Source organism: Lissotriton vulgaris, chromosome 5 (assembly GCF_964263255.1).
Source record: "Lissotriton vulgaris chromosome 5, aLisVul1.2, whole genome shotgun sequence".
NCBI lineage: Eukaryota > Metazoa > Chordata > Amphibia > Caudata > Salamandridae > Lissotriton > Lissotriton vulgaris.
Genome location: NC_141693.1, coordinates 302,706,712 through 302,730,008, shown reverse-complemented (window position 1 = coordinate 302,730,008; position 23,297 = coordinate 302,706,712). Strand labels below are relative to the sequence as shown.

The 23,297-nt window shown below is 44.2% G+C and overlaps 1 protein-coding gene across 1 annotated transcript in view; it reads right to left on the bottom strand.

The window, feature by feature from the left end:
* The window catches only part of LOC147710777 (uncharacterized), a 209,306-nt gene that overhangs the window by 76,876 nt on the left and 109,133 nt on the right, over positions 1–23,297 (bottom strand). Inside the window, exons 5-6 of the mRNA XM_086921523.1 lie at positions 21,697–21,873; positions 18,445–18,564 (exon numbers count right to left, since the gene is read on the bottom strand). Of these exons, the coding sequence (XP_086777649.1) occupies positions 18,445–18,564; positions 21,697–21,873 (297 nt within the window). The remainder of the gene's footprint in view (positions 1–18,444; positions 18,565–21,696; positions 21,874–23,297) is intronic.

Sequence of the window (23,297 nt, the reverse complement as noted above, 5' to 3'; positions counted from 1 at the left end):
ATAGCAAAGCATAGCATAAAGCATAGCATAACAAAACATAGCATAGCATAACAAAGCATAGCATAACAAAACATAGCGTAGCATAGCATAACAAAACATAGCATAGCAAAACAACAAAATAAAGTATAACAAAACAAAACACAGCATAGCATAACAAAACACACCAAAACATTGCCTAGCATAACAAAACACAACAAAACATAGCATAGTATAAGAAAACAAAGCATTAAGTTTGATAAACTCACAATAGTGGGCTAGCTAGCTTTAACGGGCAGTGACTGTAAGCAACTCCGTCAACCCAGAAGCAGTCACTCAGTCACCTTTGCTCTTGTATTGAATTGGCTTGGTTTATTAAACAGTGCCCATATTTATACTGTTCGCACTTTACTTGTGTAAATTTCAGGGCTTGCAAAACTTTGATGAATAGAAATTCACAACTGGGGCTGTAAGTTCGCGCTATATAAAACCCCCAAGGATAAATTAAAAACATTGCCATTTACAATGTGAATAGCTCCAACAAATACAAGACCTATTGCAAAGTACAAAGCATTGCAATTTACAATGCCAATAGCTCCAGCTCCAACAAATACGAGACCTATTGCATTTCCAATGCTTGTTTTTTTTTCTTAAGGCGGGTGGTCAACTGGGACACCGTGAGGCAGAGCAACATGAACAATGGTAGGGAGGGTGGTAGGAGATGGGCAATGGGTAAGGGAAAAAAGGGATATAACGAGGCCAGCGCTGGCCACGTCATTGCATGTTTTTCTTATGGCGGTTGGGTGGGGCACACAGATAACAGAAGGGTGGCAGTTGGTAGGGAGTAAGCAACAAAGACAATCAGAGGGTGGGGGTTGGGAGGGGAAGAAGCAACACCCACAAAAAGAAGAAAAAAAGTGCTATGCCACAGCCAGCACTTGCCGCATCATAGAGCTTTTAAAAACGTTTAGCTATGCAGCAAAGCAGCCACGCTGTTCTTCAACAAGAGCTATTGGCTTTGCCGATGTCATATAACCATATGACATTGGCAAAGCCAATAGCTCTTGCATAGGTGAGACCCATTGCCTTTGTCAATGCTTGTTGAATTACTGTTTTGTGAGACAAAAAGAAAGTTTGAAGAGGCTCAGATTTCTTTCACTCAATTACAAGTTATTACTTAAAAATGCTCTTTTAGCCCCATTTTACTGCACTACTAAATAAGTGGGTCGGTTTTACTGGGATACATAATGATGTGGCCTCCATCAGTAAGTAGAACTGAGTAGGTGGCTCTGTGTTGTGGTCGTGTGAATGATTATAATGGCAGTGTTTATGACCTTGGAAAATGAAACATTTTGGCCACACAAAATACAGGCGTTAACGTTTGTGAAATATTTTGTACTACTTTCCCAGAGGGTTACAATCACAGGGCTTTACTTTGAAATAGGTATGTGTGTTCTGCATGACTCAGAGGCGGGTGGCCCTCTGCCTTTAAAGTGCTCTGGGGAGCATTGCGGATTTTTGAGTGAAGTTGCTTGGGCAGTGCGCCAGGATCCGCGTCACCTCACTATGTAAATGTACTTTGGGTTGGGAGATTGGGCAGTTTATTTTTGGTTTGTCTGTGTTTTGAAGTAAGGTAAAGGAACCACCCCTGAGATTGCAGTTTGACCTGTTTGCCTAATGCACTCCACTCCCTACCTGCTTTATCGGACACTAATCACGTCATAACATGTCTCGGGTGAAAGGGGATACTCAATCTGAAGGTGCCTGTTGATTCACGGAGATTAGATGTTTAATTCGGTGCATTTTACAATTAATCTGGCGTTCCCTTTTGTGTAACATTGCAACTATCTTGAAATATATTGTTTGTGCATGCAGCTTTAGTAGGAGTTTGCTGCAAGGGAACATACGCCTGTTACAGCAGCATGTGCAGTCCAGCGAGGGGCAATACTTACTGTCAATGTAACAGGGTGCGTTCATCGAATGTACTAGACTGTGCAGTGTGTAACAATCTAGGAATCGCAGCGCTATGTGCTGAACCCCTGCAACATCAGTTTTTAGGTCTCGCAACATGCGCTGCCTCGAAGAGGCATGTATCTAGATACGGGCTTCGAAAAAATGCCCACTTGGTGGCTTTTGATTGGTGAACATGCTTAGTAGTTCCTCCTTAGTACCCCCTTTTCGCCTGCTGTAACCTCCCATAAGGACTGGCCCTCTTACATGTGTTGTTACTCTGGATGTGTTAATTACAGTCTGTGAGGACTATTTTCGTAAATGACTTTCTGCTGCCTGCTGTTGCAGGCAGGACACGCTCTCCCGCAACCCCTCAAAACTTCTTTATGTGTTTGTGAGCTAAGGGAGATGGTCTATCTGGTTCTTTCGGATGTGTCTGCGTGGGTTTCCTTTGTTTCATAGGAAATCACTCAATTTCGCCATGTTTTTGTTCCCGAGGCGACGTAAAGTCTAATCACAAGAAACTATTTACACACAACTTTCACTTCTGCAAATGATAGCTTCCGCTTCTGCCTTCTTTTTATTTTGCAAGGGGAGCCTTGCTTCCCTGCAGTCTAAACACTTCAGAATAATAATAATAATAATAATAATAATAATAATAATAATAATAATAATAAGGCCTTTATTAAAATGCGCAGCTACCCCAACTGGGTGTTCCGGCGCTGTAGTAGACAGAAAGCTAGGCAGAAGCCGGAGCAACAACTAGTCAAGACGGCTGAATAGCCAGGTTTCGAGGGATTTGCGGAACTCTCTGACGGAATCAAGCGTAAAGCAAGGGGTAGTTTGTTCCAGCATTGGGTGGTTCCTACCTCGAAGGTTCTACCACCTGATCTTGCTGTTGCGAACCGAGGGGTGATGAGCAGGAGTTTATTATTGGACCGTAGAGATCTAGATTGACAGTAGGGACGGAGTCTCTTCTTAAGGTAGGCCGGCCCTCGACCTTTGCCTGCCCGGAAAGCGAATGTCAGAGCCTTTAATTCTATTCGCTTTGCAATGGGTAGCCAGTGCAGTAGTCGTAGATACGGGGAGATATGATGGGGTAGTGGGACTCCGCAGACTAAGCGGGCAGCAGTATTTTGTATGGTCTGAAGTCTGCGGAGCAAGCCTAAAGAAAGACCCATGTATAGACCGTTCGCGTAATCTAGATGTGAAGTTATCAGAGCGTGGACCACAGTCTTTCTGGTTGCGTTGGGCAGATAATTAATACATTTCCTGATGATTTTAATTTTGCCAAAGCAGGCGGTAGCCACCGTTTGAACCTGCGTGGCAAGGGACAGATGTTTGTCCCACCGAACACCCAGATTCCAAACAGAGTCCTTGGGTTCCGGAGCGATGCCAAGTTCTTCCGGACACCACAGGTTAGAAGAGAGGGGAGAGGGTTGGTTGAAAAATAAGATCTCGGTCTTATCTGCATTAAGTTCCATCCAGGCCGCAACATTCTTGAGACACACTTTTAGTGGATCAAAAGTGTCGACAGACACAGCTTTAAAGGTAAACTGAAGCTGGGCATCATCAGCATATGAAATAATTTTGACTCTAGATGTAGCGATCAATTCTGCCAATGGGGTCAAGTAAACATTAAAAAGCAGCGGGCTCAGGGCAGAGCCCTGCGGCACGTCCCATTGAAGTGGGTTAACTGGGGAAATGAATGGATGGGTCCGAACCTGTTGTTTGTGGTCAGATAGAAAGGACAATATCCAGTTCAGAACTGTTCCCTGCACGCCAATGGTTTTAAGAAGTTTCAAAAGGATAGGATGGGCAACGGTGTCAAATGCTGCAGACAAGTCTAACAGAGCTAACACCGCCTTCGAACCTCCATCGATCGCCCAGCGTATAGAGTCTGCCATTTCGATAAGGGCTGATTCCGTACTAAAACCGGCCAATTGCTGATGGACCAATTTCTCGAAGATCTTTGCAGGAGCAGGTAAAAGGGAGATAGGTCTATAATTGCAAGTGGATTCTGTATCTGCATTAGCTATTTTTAGAATGGGCAAAAGAAAGGCATGCTTTCACGCTGCCGGACAAAGGCCCAGTCTAAGCGAAAGGTTCCAGATGGAATTTAAATGGGGATTGAAGAATTCAGCAAGGACGTTGTATTGGTTGGCTGGCCAAGGGTCACTTGGGGAACCGGATTTACACTTCTGCAATTTGAGGAGAATTCCTAGCATCTCTTTCCATCAGGCAACCCCTCGCAGCTTGTTTATGTGTTTGTTTGTGAGTTTGTGGGAGATGGTCCATCTGCTGCTTATCTTTTCACATTCTTTCGGATGTGTCTGCACGTTTTCCTTCTTTCAGGGGAAAGAACGGGGAGAGGGCTGGTCCTAATAGAAAGAATACAGGGCTTGGGACTGAAGAATGTTTCCCTCTGAGATAGTTAATTTGCTATAATGGAAGTATCTTAAAACTTTTTAATGTAGTGCCCCTCCTTGAGTGAAATTATTTAACTGTACATCCTCATAAAAAGAGAGACATTTTCCCACACTTACTCAACAAAATAATAAATAGTGGACTCAAGGTAAAGATTTTTAGTGGGGCTTTTGTTCCCGAGGCGCCTCTGAGCCGGATTACAAGAAAGTATTTACACACGATTTTCACTTCTGAAAATGATGGCTTCGCTTCTGCCTTTACAATTGCCGCGAGGAGCCTTGCTTCCCTGCAGCCTGGACTCTTCTGAATACCATCGCTTTCTGTCATATCTGCAGAATTCAAAAGAGCAGTTGAGCCCAAACCCTTTCATTCAGTTGCTGTGGGCGGGGCATGTGTGAATGCTTTCTTTTTGTTCTATCAGATGATTTTGTGTTTTGCAGTGCAAGGGATTGACGCGATTCTAGATTGAACCGAAGTATTGCACAACAAGGGAAGCCTCGGACATGCCTTCGAAAGAGGGTATTGATCGTTGTAATTCAGATTGGCATTTTCATGCATATTCCGAGTTGTAATTGCTCTCTCACCCACAACAGCTGATTTACCGGAGTGCGTGCCATTTCCAGTTTTCATGCCTGGGGGGTGTTGCTAGGGCTGGAGCAGGGGTTTGCTTTTATTGGTGCATGTGTTTGAAGACTTTATAGGTCTTTGTTTTGTATAAAGCAGCATTCGCCAAATCAGAGCGCTTTATAAAAAAATGAAATCCACACTGTTCCATCCATTTATAGAAGAGTGGATTGACCCCTTCTCAAACCCCTTCCTTAGTTTGCGATTTCTTCATGCCACTGGTAATTTAGGTGTAATACGTTTCTTCAGACCAAATTACCAACAAATATTGGTAAAGCCAATAAGTCTCTCCTTTGAATTACGTTACCAAGCCTTCAGGCAGAAATGTCAAAATACCATTGCATTTAGAAAACTACTGCACCCTACATACGAATAGGTAATAGTCGCAAATCAAATCCCTTTTTTGATTTCTGCATGCTGCTGCTGATCACATAATGACAATCCAACAAATTCAACTCCACAAATTTCCACTCCGCTGCATGCCACATAATTCCACTTCACATAAAACCACCCCATGCAACATAATTCCATTACATTCCACACAACACAATTTAACTTCACTCCACAACACAGAATTCCACTACACATCGCATATATCCAAACCACATCACATAATTCCACATCATGCCACAAATTCAACTTCATGCCACATAATTCCACTCAATACATGACACTTCACGACACACAATACCATTTCACGTAATTCTACTTCACTTCCCTGCACACCATGCCACATAATTCCACTACACAGTTATATTCAATGCCACACAATTCCAAACAAACAATTGCACTCCAATCTACATGATTTCACGCCACATAATTGCAATCCTCAAAGTATAATTTCAATATCATGCCACATAATTCAACTTCACTACAATTCACTCCATGTACATCCATGCCATGCAACATAATTATACTCCACATAATTCCAATATGCATCATGCCACATATTAACACTACACATATTTTTCCTTTAAGCCTCCTTGCAGCCTCGATCCTACCCAGCTTAAAAGCGCTCTTGAAAACACAGTGCCGAAAGCTAACAGGAGAAGCCATTTAATCACAGCCCATGCATATTGCTGTTTAGCAAGGGGGTTCTTAATCTGCTCAGCCTCCCCTTTATTTTTGTATTTTCTCCAGTACACAGATTTTTTAATGATTTATTATGCATTTATTCATAACAATTCATCCATGTGCTGTGTCACGAGTTGTTACTCGGTATGTTTTATTTACAGTCTGTCAGCAATATTTTTTTTTATGACTTTCTCCAATTGCACACAACATGCTCTCCTGCAATTGCTTGTGTTTTTTTAAGCAGCGCAGAGCGCCATGCTTTATCTCATGTTTTTGCTTTATCAATGGCTGCCGGGCCATTAACGCTGCAAACGCCCTAATATATATTTTTAAAAGCAGCGCGGCATGTCGTGCTTTATTTTATATTCTATTTAAGACCCGCTTTGTTATGTATTTGTACATCCCCCATCCACATCCCTCTTCACTAACTTAAATATGCACTGGCGCTGTGATTCATGTCTTAGCATGGTACCGCTTTTATTATTATTTTTTTATTAGCTTGGCGCCCACTTCACTGGCCACCATGTGCATAACTTTACGGGTGCCGTGCTTTAGGTTTCAGCATGGCACCTGCTTTCATATTTACAACACGGGTGCCATGGTTTATGTTTCAGCACGGCAACCGCTTTTATATTTATAAATACAATAGCTAAAAGTCTCACAAATGCATTATCGATGAACGCCCAAGTGGACAAACTAGCAAGATCAAGCTTTGTCACTATAAAAACGCTGCATCGCGTTTTCCCTCATTTGGGATTTCCACACAAGGTCCAAGCAACCATCTCTCTTGTTCTGTCCAAACTCGATTACGCCAATAGCCTCTACCACAGATTACCTTTAACAACCATGAAAAGACTATAACGGATTCAGAACTTGGCTTCCAGACTACTCTTGCATATCAAACCACGAGACCACATCTCACCTGCCTTGAAAGCCCTGCATTGGTTACCGTTTACCAGAAGATCCACGTTCAAGCTACTTTGTATCCCCCACAAAGCAATACATGGAATGGGACCGCTCTTCATCAGGAATAAAATCACCAAACACATTCAACAACGGAATCTCCGCTCTAAAGGGGCATCTCGCCTCAAAATGCCAAGATACAAGAAAAAACCATGGGCGGAACATCCTGCTCTGTTCAAGCAGTCAAACTATGGACCTCTTTACCCCCCAACATAAGAAAGATCCACTGACAATCACCTTATCTTCAGAACATTATTCAAGAATTGGCTCTTCTCCACATAAGCAACATACGCAAATAGAAATTTACAGCATATCCCTCTGTATATAAGCATTTATTTTCACTATAGATATATACCTATCTTGGTGTATTGCTTTGTATAAACATGTACAATAATTATGTAAAAAATTAAAATCAGCTTTGGTCTACATGTACTTGCTTCCACTGTGCATCTATGTACCTTCCATGTACTTGGATCTGTGTGTCTGTTACTTTTCTCCCGAAAAAGCATATCCAATGCACTACCCTATTTCTCATCCTGTACCTCTATCAATATCTTTGATCTACATATACTTACCTCCTTTATGCATCTATATACTTTTCTTTCAAAAGACCTTTATTGTACCTTTAACCTTGTACACAACGTCTGGCCTACAACCCCTTGGGCCGGCCGCAACTTATTCGTCTGTACTCCGTAATAGCAGGATAACACAGCCCAGGAGCCGACATCCCGGGGGCAGGGCGGCGGTTTATATCAATGCAGGTACACAATTCCCAATAGGATTATAACTCTGCATGGGTCTTTTTTTTTAAAAATTGAACTTGTTAACATTGCATCAGACACAGAAGACGACAAAAAAAATACAATATATACAGTATTCTGAATATTCGTAGTGCAAGTACAGTTGAGTCCCCATTGGTATATCATTTATAGAGTAGTGGCTATGTTTCGGAATGGCTTAAAAACCCACCATGTAGTACACGATCATGGGACTGGGACTCTTAGTCTGAGAGGTCCTCGTCCGAGTCAATCTGAGGCGGTTCACAGATATCCCCTCTGAACCTATTCCACGCCCCCCATATCTGCCCCCATTTCCTGGGGCACCCCCGATGAACAAACACCGCCTTCTCGGCAACCATCGCTACATCCATGTCTCTACACCACTCCCTCAGTGTAGGCGATGCCTCAGCGCCCCATAGTCTAGCAATGTTTCGCTTTGCAACCATCATCCCCAGTATGGCCCAATCCTGCTGTCGAAGAGTCAAATCCGTTGCGTCCCAAACATTTAACAGGCAACGCCGGGGATCGGGCAGCAGGGAAACATTCATAGTTTGGGAGATGGTACGCATCACATTAGCCCAGAACATAGCCACTCGACCACAATCCCAAATGGTGTGATAGAATGTTCCTCTCTCTACGCACCCACGAAGACAGTACTCATGCGAGGCCCTTCCTATCGTATGCAAGACTGTTCTGGTGTAATACGTGCGGTGTAATATTTTCAACTGCACCAGTTTAAGCCTGGAGGGGATTGCTGTTTCCCGCGGCGAGGAGATTGCCTCCTGCCACTCTGAGTCATCAAAGTCGCCCACGTCCCTCGACCAGCTCTACCGCAACTGAACTAACCTCTCCGGGAGATTGTTGAACAGCTTTCGATACGTGAAAGATGTTGCTCTACGGGGCATGTGTTCTGTCAGTAACCTGTCCTCAAGAGGAGTGGATTCTGGTAAGACTGACTCTGCAGGGATGGCTGTCTGCAGTGCATGACGGATTTGTATGTACCTGTAATGTTCAGACTGTGCCATCTCATATTTGGTTTGTAGAAATGCAAAGTCCACTACCTTGCGCTTTTTCCAAAGGTCTCCCACAACCGATATTCCTATGTTGTCCCAAGCCTGGAACCCCTTACTGTTGCGAAGGAAACCTAGTCTGTATGAATCCCACAATGGCGTCATTTGAGTACTTGTATTAGCGCACTGAAAGTGTATGTGCGCCTTGTACCAAAGTTGGATCGTGTGTCGTGTCAGTCCCACCAGGTCAGTTGGAACACTTCGGCTATATAAGTTTCTCAACAAACCTCTGGGCTCCAAGCATTGCCTATCTGCTGAATAAGCGGGTTAAGTCTGTGGGGCATGCAACCAATAGTTGATTTGTTGGAGGTGGGCCGCCCAGTAGTACAGTTCAATATTAGGGAGCGCTATGCTTCCATCATACCAATCTTTCACCAGTTTGCATTGTGCGATCCGTGCCGGTTTACCGTCCCAAAGCAAGGCCGAGACCGCAGATGAGATCGCTGTGAAGTAGGAGGGCAGGACCGGGAACGGCGTGTTTTCGAGAATGTCGGGGGAGCGTCATCATTTTGAACAACGCAGCTTTGCCTAGGAGAGTGAGAGGGAGGGAGCGCCATACCTTTACATCCCGTTTAAATCGGTCTAGGGGGGGTTTCAAATTTAGGGTGTAGAATTCGTCCGGGTCATACAAAGCGTAAATACCCAAATATTTAAACGTCACATCCGTATAGCTTAAGGGGCAGCTCGAAGCCCATGCGTTGAAGCACAGCAAACAAGTAGGGCCATTCCACGGTGTCAAATGCCATAGTGGCGTCAAGGGAGAGGAGAACCGCAGGTTCTTTTATGCAGTCTCAACGGGCCAAAACTGCTTGTAAACGTCGCAGGTTGTGTGATGTATTGCGGGATGGCATAAAGCCAGATTGATCTGGGTGTACCAAGGTAGTAAGATGCGGGGCCAGTCGCTGTGCAAGTAATTTGGCGAGAATCTTCAGTTCCGTATTTATTAAAGAGATAGGGCGGTAAGAGGCGCAAGCCTCCGCCGCCTTCCCGGGTTTATGAATTGGAATGAGCGTGGCTAGGCGCTGATCTCTAGGGAGTTCTCCCGCCTCCAGACTATCGGTAAACATTTTAATGAGATGGGGAGCCGTGATTTGAACCGTGTTCTTGTACAGCTCCACTGGAAACCCGTTGGGGCCCAGTGCCTTACCCGATGCCAAGGCATAGGTTGCTTCTTGTATTTCTTCTACTGTGATATCTGCCTCAAGTAGAGGCGCTGCTTCCGGTGAGAGGCCGGGAATGGTCAGGTCTTTGATATAATCAAATGCCTCCTCAATCGAGTACTGCGCCTGGGGGGTATATAGTGTTTCAAAGTGGTCTGCAAGTAGGTCTACTATAGCCCCGGGATCCGAGGTCACATGTCCAGATGGCAACGACAGCTGTGCTATGACTCTAACCGCTTTCTCATTCTTGTCCAGCCATGCCAGCATCTTTCCGGCCTTGTCCCCCAGCTCATAAACCCTATGTCGAGTGGCCTGAATCATATTTTGCACCATTTCCTTCTGATATGCCATCCACTCGGTGCGCTGCAGCCGGACAGCCTGGGCAGCTCCCTAATTGCAGTTTGCAGTGCCTCCTCTAAAGTGCTAAGTTCCTGCCGCTGCGTTCGCTTGTGGTCAGCAACGGAGGATATGGCCTGTCCGCGTAGGACCGTTTTGTAAGCCTCCCACAAGATGATGTGTGAGTCAACCGATCCGGAATTCTCCTGAAAATATTGTTTAGTGGTACTATTTAAAATTTTCATGATAGGGGTGACCTGCATGTAGCTCGCGTGGATAGGGAAAATGCGTCTGCGATGTGTGCGGTGGTTCGTGTAAGTAAGTCGCAGTGGAGAGTGATCTGATATTCCCCTGGGACGGATCTCTACTTCCTTAACGCTCTGCAGCCCATCGCCAGACACCAAGATGTAATCTATCCGGGAGAGACAGTCGTGGGTAGCTGAATAATAAGTGTATTGTCTATCATATGGGTGTTTGTATCTTCAACAGTCTGTGAGTCCCAAGGCGTCAAGTAGTCCTAGGATTCGTCCGGCCCCTCGCCCGCTGTCGCATGTGGGTGTCTATCAAGTTCCTGATCTGCAATGTCATTGAAGTCGCCCCCTATCACCAACGTTGCGGTCGGCAGAGTCAGGAGGAAGGCGGTGAGGGCAGTGTGTGTTGTAGCATGTAGGCCTGGCGGGACATACACGGACACAAAATTAAAAAGCTGGCCCCCCCACTGCACCGTTGCAGCCGCAAAACATCCCTGATTATCTATACGTGTCTGTTGCACCACCATCTGGAAGTTCTTCCTTATCAGTATCCCTGTCCCTCTCGAACCCGATGAAAAATCTGCATGTGCAATGAACTTGTACTCCCATCTATCCATTGCCTTTGAGGCCAAGCCCACTAGATGAGTTTCTTACAGTAAAATTATGTCCGGGTCACAGCGCTTTAGGTATTGCAGCACTAGTCCACGCTTCACCCTGTCCCCCAATCCCCGAACATTCCACGTTAGGACTGTCAAGGCCGACTGGCGGGTTATATGATTCTCAGGTGTATCCGCTACTGGTGCAGCCATCTATCAGTGTGTGCGATATCGCGCTATCAATGGGGGATAAGTCCTGTAATGCATCTACTTTCAGGAAACATGTCATCTTCATCATCATACAAAAAGAAAAGAAAACAGTGAAAAACAGCCCAAACAACCTCCCACCCTGTGTCCCACCCACCCTCCCTGCCTCCCTGCTAGACGAACTTTCAACTGCCCGCCACCCCAACTTAGCAGAGCGCTCTATCCCTACCAAAACCCCAATACTTGCTTGTCGGGGGAACGGTTCAGCCAGGTACCTGCCACCTTAATGACCCCAGTCTCGGCCCAGGTCAGAGTCTCCGACAGCAGAGGCCCGAGTTTGCACCGGATCATTGCCGTAACAAAGGAGCAGCGATATGGAAACCGGGCTCATTCCTCTTCAAGGTGCGAAGTTTGGTGCATATCGGGGTCTCCAGAGCTAGATCCCCCGGTTGCACCTTCAGCGTCCCGGTGTCGGTGTGGTTTCGGTCTACGATCTGATCTGTCCACAATGCGCCATCCTTCCAGCCAGTCATGTGCAGCCTCAGGGGTATCGAAAAACCAAGTCTTCTCATCAGCCACCACCCGAAGTCTTGCCGGAAAGAGCATTGAATAGGGCAGTTCCTGCGCCCTAAGTAATTTCTTAACCTCCATAAAACTTCGCCTTTTCCTGGAAACAGTCGCTGTGTAGTCCGGGAAGAACAAGACCATAGAGTTCAAGACCCGGATAGGAGAGGCATTTCTTGCTGCTTGTAAAATGGCGTCTCGGTCCCGAAAGTTAGACAACCTAGCAAGGACCGGTCTTGGGGGCGTACCAGGTCTAGGTTTGCCACCGGGCACCCTGTGTGCACGCTCCACTGAGAAAAAGTTCGATAGTCCCTTAGGTTGGAGTTTGGTGGTAATGAGCTCCTCAACATACAGGTCCATAGCTCTTGTGCCTTCCGATATACCAATAATCCGGACATTATTTCGCCACGCCCGCTCTTCCTGCTCGTCGAGCTTTTCAGCCAGCGCCTTATTCTCCTTTTCAAGCTGGGCGACCAAGGTCTGCAATTCAGAGGTGTCCATCACGAGAGACTTGGCAACTATCTCCACTTCTTTGACCCCGTCTGCCATTTTGTGGAGATCAGCACGCAGCAAAGATACGTCCATAGAGATAGTGCCCACCGTTGCTTGAACCTTAGCAAGGGCCTTCATCACATCTTCAAGAGTGACCTTTTTTGTCCCTTCGTTGTCTGTAGGTTTAGTTTGGGAGTGGTCGGGAGATGATCCTTTCTCGTACGCAAATTTATCCAGTTTCACCTGTGTGGTGGTATGCCGCGGTCCCCTGCCAGCCATGGCGATTTATGTCCGTTGTGCACAGTATTACGAAAGAATGGGGCAGTGGGGCTGCCAAAAAATAGTCAGTCCGCGATGAAAGCGGCAGTAATGTTGTATGGCGCACCACACCTCGGATTCAGGCGCTGTGTCACTCCGGAGTTTTGATGAGCGTGGGACCAGGCCCACGATGCAAACGTTTATCTAAGTATGCGCCGGGCCATGCTGGAGTCCGTGCCGGGGAACCAAGGCAGAGGGGGAGAGGGTTGCCCCTAGCGCGTAGGCCGCTTTCCTCACGGCGGTAGCACTCCCCACAGCCTACAGTTGAAAGTCTGTCGCGGCCAGCAGCCGGAACCGCAGAACCCTGTTCAGCAGTTAACGATGTTGAGTCTCCAGGCGAGCACTTATCCTTACTGAGGTAACTTCCGCCCACTCGAGGTGGCGGATAGGGAGTGCCGTCTTCGAACTTCCGGTTCGCTGGCGTCAGCCGGATCTTAACTTTAGCCCCCGGATTTAGTTTTCCAGGTAGGCCGCAGTTCGTCAGCAGTTCACTCGGGTCGATCTAAACCCCCGATTTTCACGAAAGTCACATCAGGCGATACTGCCGGTACTCCGATCCTAAGGGCCATTGTCGGAGCAGCATATTTATCAGGATAAGTGTGCGAATTTATCGAAAAGGGCAGCTGGGTCCCCGGAGCTCACAGGCTAAGCGGCCATCTTGATCGGCCGGTAGCCACGCCCATCTATATATTTTTAATGTACTTATGGATCTATATATTTATCACTTTCTTCTAATTTAGCATTTCCAATGCACTACCCTATTTTTTAGCCTATACTTCTCTCAATATATTTTCTAGCCCAACTTTCTGACACATCTCAAACTTCTTTCTACAACTCTTTCCAATGCACTACCCTATCTCTCACCCCAGACATCTATCAATATATCCTCTACATCCACTCTCTCATTTATCCCAAACCCCATACCACTACTATGATCGCTAAAATAACCCTTTTCTCAACTCTCTCCTACTCTACCCCTCCTTGCATCATCTGACACCTATTATACTATACCGATCACCCAAACCAAACCTCCCACTGACTCTTCGCCTCCAAAACCCCTTTTTACTCATCCAAAAGCCTCCTCCTACTGCTGTGACCTGAAACAAAAAAACAAAATCCAAATCCTTCACTCTTCTATTCCTCCACTATCCTTTTCAATCAAAATAACAGACTAAAATGTTCATTTCTCAAATTCCATATTCCACTATACTAATTCACCACAAATCATTTATGGGTTGCAGAGTAGCGTGCTACTCGCCAATAAAACGCTTCAACACCTCATCAGGGTTACAAGCGCTATATAAATGCAAACCTTTTTCCCTTTTCTACCCCTCCCCAACCCTTCTCAATCCAAATAACTGACTAACATATCCACCACTCAAATTACCTTCATGTTTCACCATACTAATTCAACACTAATCCTTATGGGATCCTGAGTAGCGTGCTACTCGCCAAAAAAGAGCTTCAAACCCCCATCAGGGGTAGCAAGCGCTATATAAATACAAACCTCTTTATTTATTTATTTATTTATTCATTCATTTATTTATGGGTCCCGGAGTAGCATGCTGCTTGCCGAAAAAGCACTTTGACGCCTCGTCAGGGGTTGTAAGCGCTATATAAATGCAATTACAATACAATACAATTATTTGCAACACCAATAGCTCAAACTTTCAGTAATGCGAGACCTATTGCATTGCAAATGATTGTTTCTTATGGTGGCGGGAGTAGAGAATAGGGACAATGGAAGAGATTGTGGCCAACATAAACAACAGGAGGGATAGTGCGAGGGAAAAGGCACAAGGGCAATAAAAAAAGCACTATGATTCAGCCAGTGCTGGCCACTTCATGGCTCTTGTTTTTCTTATGGTGAGTGGAGAGGGGCCCAAACCAGACACAGGGTTGGAGGGAGGAAACAACGTGGACAACAGGAAGATGGAGGGGAAGAAGCAACACAGACAATGGGAGGTGCAGAAAAAACACGAACAAGAGGAGAAGACGAGGGAAGAAGTAACACACACAATGGAGGTGGGAAACGAAATAGGTAAAATAGTACAGTGCAGAAGGACCCTAATCAATATGAAGCAATCAGTACTTGGTTCATTCTCCACACAAAAGAAGAGGAAGTGAAGCTGGCATATGCTTGCCAATTAGAAGCCAGCAAATAAGAGTGACAATGAAGCTAACAAATTGTAAGCAATTGGCGAACTCCAAGTCCCTTGTTGTATACAATATGTCTTGCAAGCAAATGCGCTAGGGCACACGCTGTCTCAGGTGAGACCTAACATCAAACTAATTTTTTATGCGGATGATACGCAATTAATCTTTACTTTCTCTAATGACACCGTGGGTGACCGAGCCAAATTCCAGGAAGATATCTTGGCTATCTCCAGTTGGCTTACAGAGAATTGCCTCCAGTTGAACTCATCTAAAACTGAGGTTCTCCTGATTGGAAATGACACTCAGAAGTGGGATGAGCAGTGGTGGCCCCTTTTACTGGGTCCGCCGCCTACTCCTAAGAAAGAAGTAAAAAATCTAGGTGTGATTGTAGATGATTTACTTACCTTTGAATCCCATGCCAAAAGAGTGGCTAGCACTTGTTACGGCCGCCTTCGATCTCTTAACCCCTTCCATGCTCATGACGAGCTCAGCTCGTCATGAGGCACAGTTGAGCTGTGCTGATGACGAGCTGAGCTCGTCATGAATATAGGAGCTTTCCAATTTCCAGCACAGGGGAAAAATAACCACAGCAGCGATGTGGTTAAACCCATTCCGGGGTTTTTTGAACCTCCCATGCGTCAGACAATTGTCCAAGCTATGGTTTTGTCCCATTTGGACTATTGCAATGTTCTCATGCTTGGTGCCAACTTGACAGTCACCAATAGACTGCAAAGGGCTCAGAAGGCCACTGCCCGCACTCTATTCGAACTGCCAAAACGCTGCCACACTTCCCAGGTTCTGCGTAGGCTGCATTGGTTGCCTGTTAAACAACGCATACAATTCAAAACCCTCTGTCTAATTCACAAAATGCTCTATCGCCTTGGCCCCCAAATTCTACAGGGCCTCTGTTCCTTCTATGTTCCATCGCGGGCTCTCCGCTCTGCGGACCTCTCTCTGGCATGTACTATCAAGATTCGGAGGTGCAGAGCAGGTGGCCGGTCATTCAGGTATCTTGCTCCAAAACTCTGGAACTCCATTCCCTTAAGCATACGCACGATTTCTAACCATCTTCTTTTCCGAAAACACATTAAAACCTGGTTGTTTTCTTCTGCTTAGGATTTCCTGGTAATTGGCATTTACACCTCCATTTGGCCGCACTATAATTAGGTATGTCCGCAAGCGCTGGGACGCCCTGTTGCTGGGGTAGTCATGCGCGATATAAATAAATATAACATAACATAACCTAAGAATACCACTAATCACGGGCATTAGGACCGTGCAGTACTATGGGAAAATGATATAAACATGGTTGGTTGACAGCAGCTGTATAGTTAATGCCAAGGTACCAGAGTTGCTAGAAAAAAAACCTTAAACGTGATTTCACGTGCATCCTGAAATGTTAAGTTAGTAAGATGTTGGTTAAGCTTAATCCTCATGAGAATAGTACAGACCTAACTCCAACCTGATTTTTTAAATGGCAATATGAACCTCATGGATGTTGATTCACTAAAATGACTGGGGTAGCGGAAGTGACATCACCCACCCTTTGACCTTAATGACATCACAGGAAGTGACATCTTATGATATTCCACCATAAATGTCTTCAGAAATTGGTATCACATGACCGAAAGCATGAATACATCTCAATTATTGTCCTCGCTGAAGTTCTGCAATAACTGCATGATGAGTATAACATATCACAGAAAAAAGGACTATTTTAGAAATCACATATTATGGTGCAAACTGTATGAAAGCAGTAAAGTAGTGTGGTGTAATACTTAACCTGAATTGTAGTGAGCAGACAAATTCTTGGTCGGTTTCAAAGGGGGGGGGGGGGTGGTCTACCTTTGACAACATTTTTCAAAAACTGGCAAGCAAATAGTGTATTAAAAAGTAAAATTTTAAATAAATTTGCAAAAAGTAATAGGCCCTGAAAGGACACTCATTCATATTCAACTTCTCTCAAGGAGTGCTATGCCAATGAAGATCACCCCATTGTTTTCAGAATGTGCTATGTAGACCCTTATGTCAAAAATCACCTCCATTCTGCCAGGGCCAGCATTTTGTCTGAGGGGCCTTCATATGCCCAAAATTACCTACAATGTTCCGGTGTCAGAATCTTGCAATTAATGCCATAATATACCTTGGATTACTCACATGTCAAATTATCTCTAGTATGTCAGGGCCTGTATTTTGTCACGGTTGCTCTCCTCCCATATGTAATGGTTTTTCTCACTTATGCCAGGAAGTATTTACTATGAGCTAGCACTAGAATTTTGCCACGAGTGCCCCTATGCCAACAATTTGCTTAAGTGTGCTAGTGCCAGCTTTTTTCCATGGGTGCCCACTAAGGCAAGAATTGCCCTCAGTATGCCAGTGCCAGTATTTTTCACAGGTGCCTGTCATGCTAACAATTGCCGCAAGGAGCAGTATTTGTCTATGTGTGTCTCTATAAGCCAACAATTACCTTCCATATACCAGGGTAAATGCCAGACTAGCAAGCATAACACCACATTCTCACTCACACTCCTTCATTCATTCTAACTTGCACTCATTTATTCTCACTCACTGTCGTGCACATGCTCTAGCTCATTCTCACTCATTCTTACTTTGACTCAGTCACATTTACTCATGCTCACTTGCAGTCACTCCATCATTCTCATACACTCTCACTCATTCTCTCCTTCATCCTCACTCATACGTGCTCATGTGCACTCATTCTTATGTCACTCATTCTGACCCACTAATACTCACTGACACTCAATCTCGCTTATTATCACTCCCTACTTGTCAGGGACTCTCGCTCACGTCTACTCACACAGACACACACTCACACACATGTTCACGTGCGTGCAAACACACTCTCACCCATAAGAACGCACACTACATATATTCAAGAGCATCTGCCATTGAAGGTCTCGTTCTAGCTTCTGATGATACATTAATATTGAAGACATATCAGTATTCACTATTAGTGTAGTATAAAATGAGCAGAAAACAAAACTGGAGCACGACGCCCATGTCTTCTTGGCACTGATTTTGCTTCCTATGAGGCCAGGGGCTGCAAAAGTAGAGCCAGGGGTCACAGTGGGCAAGCCAGGGGTTGATCCCTAAATGACATCCATGCAATGACCCCTCATAAAGAGCGAGTAACACTGGGCATTAAAGGTTTGCAAATGCATGGATACCATGACAACCCTTGACAAATATTTGAATCTTTAAAACACTTTACCAATGGGGTTTGATGTTGCAAATAAATGAAAAGTTGTAAAATATGAATGATAATATTGACAAGATGATTCAGCAATGACCGAGAGGAGTGGACTGACTGGGGAGTACCACTAAGCATGTGTCACATTTAGAGACCACTTTAAGAAAGGTGGTATACACTCCTGACTGAATAATGTAAAACAGTTGTTGATGACTTTCTCTAGAGCTCCATAAACTATTGCAGCATGCAACCCTTTTCTAACAAAAGGATCCTGATGGTCAACACTTACTGCCATGGTGCCAATGACTACTTTGAGGAAAGCCCAGGCGACTCCGATTCCCAAGATGATGCTGTGAAGCTCAGAGATGTGCTGCAAACCTGATGTCAAAAGAAGTACACAGAGGCAGAGCTGAAGAGGAGGAATAGTGAAAGAGAAACGTTACTCAATGTTCTCAGACACACATTAACTAAGGATAAAAGGTTAGTTGATTACAAGTACTGCACAAGTCAATCAATCAATTTCAAGCTTTATTCGACTATTAAAAACAATCACAAAAGCGTACAATAAAACACAATACAAACATTATAATAAAACAATAGCTCAGAAATGAAAAATTTCGGAAGATTTAAAACACCAGACTTTTCCTATGAGAAATGGCTTTGAGTAAAAAAGTAGCAGTAAAAAAACAGGTGTCTGCAGAGTCAAGTGCAAATAATAATTCCATGGCTTGGGTAATAGTATACACCGATAATCTTAAAAACATAGGTCTGAGATAGAGACGGCGAAGATGCATATAGAGTGGACAAATAAGCATGAAGTGCCGAGTACTTTGCCTAGTCTGACCATCACAAGGACAGGGGGAATGGCTAGGAAGTTTCATCTCAGGGAAGGCAACTAAATTATGTACTATACCAAGTCTGAGTCGTGTCAGAATAAACTGATGGGACTGCTTGGTCATGAATTTTAAGTACATAGGCATGCCCTTTCCTTCAGGTTTAGTGGTGTGATAAAATACATAGGTAGACATGGTAGTACACTTTACCCTACGCATATCAGACTTAGTTTGGATGAAAACATCTTTAAGTTCCTTTTTCGATACAGTAACGGCACAATAGGGATCCTTAATGATATCAAAATTAAATACCTTGCCATAAGTAGAAGAGACATAGCTTAGCCAGGGAATCTTAAGGACTTTGTCCAACTTCAAACAATCGGTGATAATCTTCCTAGAAAAAGTAGTCTCTTCTTTAGCCCATATTGACCTCCATACCATGAGGGGTCTTAATCCCATAAGATCAGTCAGATAATTTAAACAGACTTCGCTATGGCACAGTACAGTAGGTGCCGAGGGAGGTAGGCAAAGCAATCTTCTAAGGAACCCATTCTCGGTATTTTGCAGTGTCCTATGCTGACTATAGCCCCAAATACCAGAGCCGTACAGAGCAATAGACGCACATCTATGCCTGTAAATGTCTACCATATCAGGTATACGACGGCTTCCTAGCTTTGCAGCGAATCGAAAAATACCAGATGAGCTTTTGGCCATTCTACCATTAACATTTGAGATCTCCTGGGACCATGTCCCCTTGTTGTTAAAGGTAACACCGAGGTAGCAGAACCTATCCACTACCTCAATATTATGATTGTTAAAATGGAACGGCATAACAGACTTCATCCGTTTACCACAGGCCATAATAAAGGTCTTGGTGTTATTTATTTTCAATTTCCTCGCATTAATAAAATCATAAAAAGTATTCATAAGTTTCTGTAGCCCATTTGGAGTACGCGAGAGAAGCACCGTATCGTCGGCATAAAGCAGAACTGGTACGGGAAGTCCACCGACTTGAGGGGAATCAGCCTGGACCTTTTTGAGTTCAGATTCAATGGAATTTATAAAGAGGGAAAATAGCAGGGGGGCCAGTACACAGCCCTGCCTTATGCCTGACTTAACCCTGATTTTCTCAGTACATTCACCCGACGGACCAAAACGTATCTGGGCCGACAGCTTATTATAGAGACGAGCCAGAAAGTGAATGATTGCCGGGGGGCGCCTATGGCCAGTAAAGTGCACCACAAGAGTTCATGGTCCACAAGGTCAAAGGCGCTCGAGAGATCGGCAAAACAGAGAAATAGGGACCCTTGTTTCGCTCTCGTATATTTCCCTATAAGGAGGTCAAGGTTAAGGCACTGCTCCGTAGTCCCTAAGCCTTTGCGAAAACCAAATTGGGATTCAGCCATGATATTATTTTCTTCAACCCACTCCTCAAGCCTTATAAGGAGAACCCTACTCATAATCTTCAGGGAGGAATCAAGAAGGGAGATAGGGCGATAGTTCTTTGCCTCGCCTCTATCTCCCTTCTTGTAAATAGGTAGAATTAGGGATTCACTCCAAGTAGGAGGGGTGTTCTCCAGGACTGATGCATTAAACACCTGGGTCAGGAGTGGGCACCACGTCTCTAATACAATCAATATTATCAAATAATAAATATAGAAAAAAAGATGCAACTATATAAAAATAAAATAAAATAAAAATATCCAAATGCAAATCGAACTTTTTGTGCTCCACCCAAGGTACTGGCTGATGATAATCTTACTTCTCCACTGGAAAATAATCAGCTTCAAGAGATCACTTGGGTATATTTGTGTTGGGCACAGTGTAAGCGCAGTTATTTGTCAGCTTCGAAAGAAGGTGTAGCTTTGAATCAACTCAACGGCACCTTGATAGTTCTTGGAAGTACTGAAGGTAGAGTTGACCCCCCTGACTCATACCAGTGACTGACAGATTACCCTCAATGTCAATAACAACCCCACAAACTACTAAGCTGTTATATGCATTTTTCGCGAGCAGTTAAGGTTGCTGGAACTCAAGGCCATTGGTCAAACACACTGAATGATAATCTTCGTAGAAAATTATTAATTCATTTACTAGTATATCTATGATTTGAACTACAGCACGTGGACACTGCATATCAGTTGGTGTGTAGACCTGTATCAAGGTATGACCAAGTCTAGATTAAATAAAGTTAATCAGGCAACCTCAGAGTATTTCTTTGAACCAAGCTTTAAACCTGCAGTAATCAGTTGGTATTACTCGACCCAAAAATAGTAGGTTTAGGCCACCTCGTTATTATTTGGGTTATCCTTCGACCAGTAACTTAAATTTAAAAAAACTTTAGTTAAGGGGCCTTTCATCCTCATCTTGGTGAAAGCAGTAATACCTGCATAGAATTTCTGTGCAAAATCCTCAACATAAGCATGTAGGTGGTGTGCTTAATCGATTACATTTAAAAGTAGCTATAGGCTCCCAGCATGTCAGGGTGCCTTCTTGCAGGGCAATTCTTCTCTGACAATTTGTGAAATAAGTGCAGCCTTGATCGATTAGTGGTCCATGGGCTCGGTGTAGCTCTCTTCTTTGAGGACAACAAATACAAGAAATGAAACAACTTCAGTCATTGTAGAAGTAACGTTTTTAGAACAGAACCAGTATCCTGACACTAAAAAGTACTATGTATTGTATTTATAATAAAAAGGACATACTACCTGTGCCTGAAGGTCGAAGGTCAGCATGGAGAAACAGAGATTCAGCATGAAGTACTGCGACTGGAGGCTCTCCAATGCACCCCCTACTCTGAAGGCCATCATGTTTGGGCTCTGAATGAGGATCACGGCGCAGACAACATGGAAAAGCCCAACAAGGAGGAGCACGACGAACCCTGGCTGACGACAGAAGGCAGAAAAGTCACAAAGCATGAAGAGGAATTAAACCACAGCAAAATGTATCATAAAATACTACTGTTTGTTCACTTTTTCTGCAGACTGTACAATGAACTATCTGCAGCTCTTCTTGAGGGAATACAGGCAAGTTTGTATTGTTCTTACAGTTGTTCACGAATAAACAGAAAAATTACCAAAACAGGAATTCCATAAATATGTTTTGACGTGTCAGTTAAGAAATCACATATTTGTGAGCATCCTTCGTACAAAATAAGAGGTTTTACTTTAAACGCAGTTGTACAGAATCAAAATACTGCATAGCTGTGATAATGCATGTGCAACTTGCCTCTCTCTTGCTCTGGCACTAACTCTGCACACCTCCTCTTTGTCTGGTTTTCCACAAACCAATTCGAATTGCACCTGCTTCAGGGTCACAGACATCTCCTGACCGCTCAAACACAGGTTTCTTCAATGTTTCAGTTGTTGCATTGCTAGGATTTTGTTTGACTTGGAAATAAGGAATATTCCCCTCAGGAATTACCTGGGAGAGTGATCATTATATGTACTAGATCTTAACTCCTTCATTACCATATAACTTATGTACCTCAGACCTGGTTTCTGCAAGGCAGCGCTCTTGTACAGACAAATCAGAGTCCGGCCTTAATCACCGTGGTCTTTACCAGGCTTTTGACACACCAGAATTTAATTGTTAGCAGTTCCTTATCTTCGGGCTAGGCAGACTAAAAGATGTCCGATTTATTATAGGTCTTCAGTTACTCCAAGAGGTTCATTCCAACTCCTTCGCTAGCACTGGGGGGTTCTAACTGGTGTGGTAATGCCACACATTTTCCCCTCAGGACACATTTTGCCATTCTGAGTTTTCACCTTGGTACAAGGGAAAACCTTCAGTATAGATTTCCCTTTATCTCCAATGCTGAGGCATGGCACTCAATTGTAATTGCAATTATACAGCGCTTACTACCCCTGTCGAGGCGTCAACGAGCGTTCCGGCGAGTAGCATGCTACTCCCGAGCCCAAAAAGGATTAGTGGGTAATTAGTATAGGGAAATATGAAGTTAATTTGAGCGGTGGACATGGGAGTCTGTTAGTTGGATTGAAAAGGATAGTCAAGGGATAGAAGATGAAAGGGTCTAGAAAGTGTTTATTTGGTGATCATAGCAGTAGGAGTAGGTTTGCGATGAGTAAAGGAAAAAATGGAGGGGGAAAGAGTCTTCGAAGCAGATTAGGAAGAAAGAGGATGAAACATTAGTCTAGGAGGGATACATGAGTAAAGGGTTTAGAAACGCTTGTTTTGGAGATCTGAATAGTAGAAGAGGTTTGAGATAATGCAAGAAGGGTAGAGGAGGGAAGAGTCTAGAAAGGGTTATTTTGGGGGTCATAGTAGTAGTATGGTGTTTGGGATGAGT